Source organism: Carcharodon carcharias, chromosome 16 (genome assembly GCF_017639515.1).
Source record: "Carcharodon carcharias isolate sCarCar2 chromosome 16, sCarCar2.pri, whole genome shotgun sequence".
NCBI classification, from domain to species: Eukaryota; Metazoa; Chordata; class Chondrichthyes; order Lamniformes; family Lamnidae; genus Carcharodon; species Carcharodon carcharias.
The window spans coordinates 94,628,225-94,634,951 of NC_054482.1; the positions used below are offsets into that span (position 1 = coordinate 94,628,225).

Below are 6,727 nucleotides of genomic sequence, written 5' to 3' on the forward strand. Positions count from 1 at the left end.
CCTCTGAAAAACCACACTATTCGAATACTTATACACTCAGATTCTGGAAAAAAAAATCTACCACCAGAATAGTGCTGGATGCGTGGACTTAATAGTTCCTGTGTCCAGCATTCCAAGGATTTACTTGCAGGACACATCAGGAATACATTTCCCCAATTTGCATATTCGCATACATCCCATCTACAAATTTTTTTTCTTCATTCATTCATTCACAGGATGTGGGTATCGCTGGCTCACTCAGGATGGTGAGTGGCTTGGAGGGGGAACTTCCAGGTGGTGGTGCTCCCATGTATCTGCTGTCCTTGACCTTCTAGATGGTAGTAGTTGTGGGTTTGGAAGGTAATATCTAAGGAACCTTGGTGAGTTACTGCATGCACCTTGTAGATGGTACACACTACTGTTACTGTGCATCGGTGGTGGAGGGAGTGCTAATCAAGCAGGATGCTTTGTCTTGGATAGTGTCAAACTTCAAGTGTTGTTGGAGCTGCACTCATCTGGGCAGCAGAGGCTATTCCATCACACTCCTGACTTGTGCCTTGTAGATGGTGGACAGACTTTGGGAAGTCAGGAGGTGAGATACTTGCTGCGGGGTTCCTAGCCTCTGACCTGCTCTTGTAGCCACAGTATTTACATGGCTTGTCCAGTTCAGTTTCTGGTCAATGGTAATAACCCCCAGGATTTTGATAGGGGTCACCATTGACCAGAAACTGAACTGGACAAACCATATAAATGCTGTGGATATAAATGGCCTGGTGTACCCACTGTTGCCAGCTCAAATACTAGGAAATGGGATAAAAACAATAAGTGTTGGAAAACCTCAGCAGGTCTGGCGGCATCTGTGGAGACAAACAGAATTAACATTGCAAGTACAATATGGCTCTTCTTCGGGAAGAGAGTTAGAAACGTGAAGGGTTTTATGCTGTTGAAAAGGGGAGATGAAGATGGGTTGATGTTGAGAGTTTGGAGACATGGCAATGTCTGAATATCTTTCTAAGGTCCACCTCAGGTACAGTGAGTGGCAGAAAGTTTCAAACATAATCAGTTTGATACCAACACTGATGTCACCATCAGTGCCCCAAACTACAACCTGAACCCAAATCATTTTAATCTTTCCTGCACATCAACCTACAGCTTTTAACAAATAAAAACAATTTTGCAACATCTGTCCCTGGTATTTCAACAGCCCACCCTCAGTTCATACTTAAAAGAACCCAACTTCACCACCGCCATACATCGTACACTAGACCTTTTGCCTAATCCCATCAGACTTGTAGCTTGCCTCAATCTCAATCTTCTCTCAAATATCCACCGGGGAGGGAGACAACCGGATCCAGAGCCCCTCAACTCTGACCCACAGCTCAGCTTCATGAAATATGGATCCAGCTGAACCAAAATCCACCCACACCCAACTCTGCTCCAAATCCATGCCAGCTTCTACACACTACAACCTACTCTCACCCACCAGCTCCAGACCTGCTTTCCCACACATATTCTAGCTTCAATGTTTGCTTACGTGGAATGCTGCAGGAATCCGCTAATATTTTCTGAAAAAATTCTGAACATTGGAGGTATTTAATTTCAATAACGTAGCATATTTTAACAATAAACTTCTGAGCTCAATAATGCTTTTCTGATCTCCCCAAAAGAAATATAAAAGCCACAGAGGAAGACGGTGGTATAAGCGGTAATGTCAATGGACTAGTAAACCAAAAACTCAGGCTAATGCTCTGGGCACATGGGTTCAAATTTAAAATTCCAAATTAATAAACCTGGAACTGAAAGCTAGATTCAGTAATGGGGTCTCGAATCTATTGATTGTCTGAAAATCCCATTTGGTTCGCTAATGCCCTTTAGAAAAGGAAATCTGCCATCCTTCCCTGGTCTGGCCTATAATGACGCCACCTCCCACACCAATGTGGTTTACTTTTAAATACCTCTGAATTGGCCTAGCAAGCCATTCCTTTCTACCAAACTGCTACAGATGCCAGAAAGACTGCAGCTGTCCAAGACAGCGCACCACCATCTTCTCAAGGGCACTTAGGGCTGGGTAACAAATGTCTATCCATTGAAAGAATAAAAAATTGCTAATGCAGAACAATTTTTAAATGGCCCTACAATTTATATCATAGCGTTAGGATACACATTTCAAACATATCCACTATATTAAATACCTAATAAAATGGTATTCGCTCATAATTGTGATTGACATGCAAACATTTTACAGCAAATATTGCAATTGCACGACCAAAGTGTGTCCAAGATTCAAGCTGAAGAAATCACATGCAGCACAACAGTAATCTACTGCATCAAAAAAAAACGTAAGTAAAAAGCATGCCCCATAGTGCAAGACAGCACCAATGTTGATAAGATAAAAGCAAAATACTGCGGATGCTGGAGATCTGAATCAATAACAAAAATTGCTGGGAAAACTCAGGTCTGACAGCACCTGTGGAGAGAAAAAGTTAACGTTTCGCGTCCAGATGTTCTGAAAAAGAATCATCTGGTTTAAAAGGTTAACTCTTTATCGCCACAGATGCTGTCAAACCTGCTGAGTTTTTCCAGCAATTTTTGTTTTTGTTCCAATGTTGATAAGAGGAGACGACAAGGCGATAAGCGGTCATTGAGTGAAGCCAAGCTTAGGGTTAAAAATCACGTAGACAGTAGCTGCAAGAGTTGTTCCGCGATTTCAAAATCTTCAGGCAGAAGATTCAATATATCTCAATTTCAAAAAAAACGGGTATTGCGGAAAGGAGTTACTGCAACTTCTAACCACAGGACAATAAAATACAACAGCTTTTTAATGACACAATCTTAAAATAAAATATTCAACAGCATTCGAGGGGTAAGTGCACTATTCATCACATGAAGTTATGTGACAGCAGTTTTATTACCGGTCATGGATACTGCTCCCAAATTAGACTGAGCCAAACTATCAATTACGTCACTTCTAAGATTTGCCAAAATAAAGCACGCATCAGCTCACACATATGTTCAAAAGCTTTCATATGTAAATGTCAAAATTACAGTACAATCAAAAAGTAAATCCAACAAAACTTTGAAACGGCCCTTCTTACAGCACAAGGTCGTGTTAAAAACTGTTCTTTCACCCGGCACTTCCTCATTTGGACTATGAGTTTGCAACAGATGCGAGCACAAAACTTTAGTGCAGGTTAAATAAACACCGACCTTGTTTGAGCCGAAAAAGCGTTCTTTCAAGCTTGTCCCATTCATTGAGCTGCAGAATCCGAACTTGCTTAGGTCGCTCCATCGTTTAAATGTTTTCATGTGCACGACTCTCCCCTGAAGAAAGTACGGAATATTTAATCCTCTTAAGAGTCCACACAAATGGGACAATGCATCAAACCAGCCAGGGCGGGTTTCTCCACCACCAACTGCATTGTAATTTTATAAACACCAGCAAGAGAAAAACAGAGGTGGACGGACAAGAAGAAAACAAAAACGACAAGCAAACGGCAACACCGAACTGCAAGAACCACCCTCCAACCACCCCCCCCCCGCCCCCCTTCCCCAAAGACAGCAGCCACGACCTTAAATTACTCCCACAAGGTGTCCAGACACAAGAGAACAGTTAAACAACAATATTGGTGTAGGCCATGACTGGAGGGGATTTATTCAGAAATAGCTGTTCACTGATGCAAGCGTCGTAGGTAACAATGCTCCAATCATCATCACTCCAGCCGCTCTGTACAGCCTGACAGCCCCGTCAGCAGCGGCCCTGCTTCACTCGGCCTAAAGGAGCACAACTCCAGGCCTCTGTCCAGAGCCCAGCTCCAAGAGGCCGGTGGCCGGGCTGCTACAAACTCCTTACCTTCCTGTGGCTCCCTTCTCTACATACACTCCCCTCCCACCGGGGCACATCAGCGAGTGAGTGACTGGCCGCCGCCCACCTCAAGGTCACGGGCAGCTGGTCCGAAACCAGCCACAGACCCCACCTCTCCCATGAACGAGACACGGCCCCCTTCGGTGACACCCCGCCCACGACCCCGCCCCCGTCCGTGACGCACCCCTCCCGAGACCCCGAGCGACCTCACCCCTCTCCAAAAACCCCCTCCCTCCTCCGGAGTCCCCCGAATGGAGACCCCACCCACGAGATCCCCATCCCCTCCCTGAGACTTCGCCCTTCGCCCACTCCCCCCTTACCGTTCAACGACCCCGCCTCCACCCCGAGACCCCTCCCATTCCCTCCCCCCACCCCCCCCGACCCGAGACCCCGCCTCCTCCCCTGACCGCTCCGCTTCGCCGAGACTCCACCCCCTCCCTGAAACCCCGCCCCTACGCTGGAACCCCTCCCCCATCACGTCACCCCCTCCTGCCCCCCCCCCCCCCCCCCCCCCCTCCCCTTCCTCCCCTTGGCGTTCACTCAATCTCCTGACTCTTCACCTCCGGAGAGCAAGATAACTCCTTAGTAACAGGGAGGTGGAGAGCAAAATCACAATGTCCGGCGGGAGGAGTTCAGCGAAACGCTGTTCCCTTGGCGTTCAGTCAATCGGCTGTTGCTGCTCGGGCTCAGCGCTTTAAGGAAATGGCTGGCCCGCTGTATCCCGCACAGGCCGAGATCAGGCGGTGGGCGCCATCTTTCTGAGGGGCAGAAGGAAGCTCTTTCACCTTCAGCTCTCTCTCTGTCGTGGGTCAATATCTCAGTGATCCTTATACATTTCCCATCCACTCTTGTTGCCCTGTCCCATGTACTCAGCTACTTCCATTGCCAACATTTCGACATCTCTGAAGTCAAACACTGTTTTAAAATCAGCTCCTCCTCTGTCTACCTCAATCTACTGTGATGTCACTGGTATAACATCAAGCAAGTCAGCCTCAATTGGTGAAGGTCAAATTGACCTGACACCTTTACTCTGCAGCAAATGGCACTGTGAGGAATGACATCAAGATTACAGCTTCCAGATTATTCAACCCAACCAGTCTGTTGGTTTTTAATCCTCTGTGCAAATGCCAATCATGTGGGTGCATCCCAACCCTCTGTCTGGGCCTCTAATGCTTTTCACCTTTAGGAAAATACCCTGTTCTATTCTTTTTAGGTCCATTTGCCTACCTTCAAATGCATTTGCCACTGTTCTTCTGATTTTGTCTATCAATATCACCTTGTAACATTACACCTCCATCTACAGAACTTTCAACGCCACCTATCTTTCTGTCATCAGCAAATTTGGATATGTGGCTTTCTATCCCATCACTGAAGTTGTTGAGGCCCTTGTGAGACACCACTGGTCACACTCTGTCAATTAGATTGCCTGTCCATTATCCTTATTCTCTGTCTCCTGCCACTCAGGCAATTTCCTAACCAGGTCAATATTTTGCCGTCAATCCATGAGCTTCCACTTCTGCTAGCAGTCTCTTATGTGGGGCTTTTTAAAATGCTTTCTTGGAAAACATTATAAATAGCATCCACAGACGTGGTGGCGTAGCGGTACTGTCACTGGACTTGTAATTCAGAGACAAAAACAGAATTACCTGGAAAAACTCAGCAGGTCTGGCAGCATCGGCGGAGAAGAAAAGAGTTGATGTTTCGAGTCCTCATGACCCTTCAACAGAACTAGGTGAATCCAAGGAAGGGGTGAAATATAAGCTGGTTTAAGGTGTGTGTGTGTGTGTGTGTGTGGGGGTGGGGGGGGGGGGTGGGGGGGGAGAAGTGGAGGGGGGTGGTGTGGTTGTAGGGACAAACAAGCAGTGATAGAAGCAGATCATCAAAAGATGTCACAGACAACAGAACAAAAGAACACATAGGTGTTGAAGTTGGTGATTTTATCTGAACGAATGTGCTAATTAAGATGGATGGTAGGGCACTCAAGGTATAGCTCTAGTGGGGGTGGGGGGAGCATAAAAGATTTAAAAGTATTTAAAAATAATGGAAATAGGTGGGAAAAGAAAAATCTATATAATTTATTGGAAAAAACAAAAGGAAGGGGGAAGAAACAGAAAGGGGGTGGGGATGGAGGAGGAAGTTCAAGACCTAAAGTTGTTGAATTCAATATTCAGTCCGGAAGGCTGTAAAGTGCCTAGTCTTGTCCCTACAACCACACCATCCCGCTCCAATTCCCTCCCCCCCACCCAACTCCCCCCCCCCCCAACCCCACCACATACACCTTAAACCAGCTTATATTTCAACCCTTCCTTGGATTCACCTAGTTCTGTTGAAGGGTCATGAGGACTCGAAACGTCAACTCTTTTCTTCTCCGCCGATGCTGCCAGACCTGCTGTGTTTTTCCAGGTAATTCTGTTTTTGTTTTGGATTTCCAGCATCCGCAGTTTTTTGTTTTTATCTTTGTAATTCAGTGACCCAGGGTAACGCTCTGGAGACCCGGCTTTGAATATCACCTTGGCAGATGGTGAAATTTGAATTCAATATAAAACCTGGAATTACAAGTCTAATGATGACCATGCAACGATTGTTGATTGTTGTAAAAACCCAGTTGGTTGTCCTTTAGGGAAGGAAATCTGCTGTCCTTACCTGATCTGGCCTATGTGTGACTCCAGACCCATAGCAATGTGGTTGAATCTTAAATGGCCTCTGAAATGATCGAGCAAGCCACTCAGTTCCCAAGGGCAATTAGGGATGGGCAATAAATGCTGGCCTAGGCAGCAACACCCACATCCCACTACTTAAGTAAACTCTGCAAAAAATTCAATCAGATTCATCAAGTATGTCTTACAAATCCATGCTGGCTTTCCCTGATCAGCTGAAAATCTTCAA

The 6,727-nt window shown here is 45.9% G+C and overlaps 1 protein-coding gene across 5 annotated transcripts in view; it reads right to left on the reverse strand.

Moving 5' to 3' along the window:
* Positions 1–4,645, reverse strand: part of agla (amylo-alpha-1, 6-glucosidase, 4-alpha-glucanotransferase a) — a 106,296-nt gene extending 101,651 nt beyond the window's left edge. The window contains exons 1-2 of one of the 5 annotated variants that reach the window (XM_041207897.1): positions 4,627–4,645; positions 3,187–3,300 (exon numbers count right to left, since the gene is read on the reverse strand). In XM_041207897.1, the coding sequence (XP_041063831.1) occupies positions 3,187–3,268 (82 nt within the window). In that variant the 5' untranslated portion in view covers positions 3,269–3,300; positions 4,627–4,645. Of the gene's footprint in view, positions 1–3,186; positions 3,301–3,548; positions 3,568–3,651; positions 3,981–4,626 lie in introns of those variants that run through there. The other 4 variants (XM_041207892.1, XM_041207893.1, XM_041207895.1 and 1 more) reach the window with 4 other exon arrangements.
* Between the last annotated feature and the right edge of the window lie 2,082 nt (positions 4,646–6,727).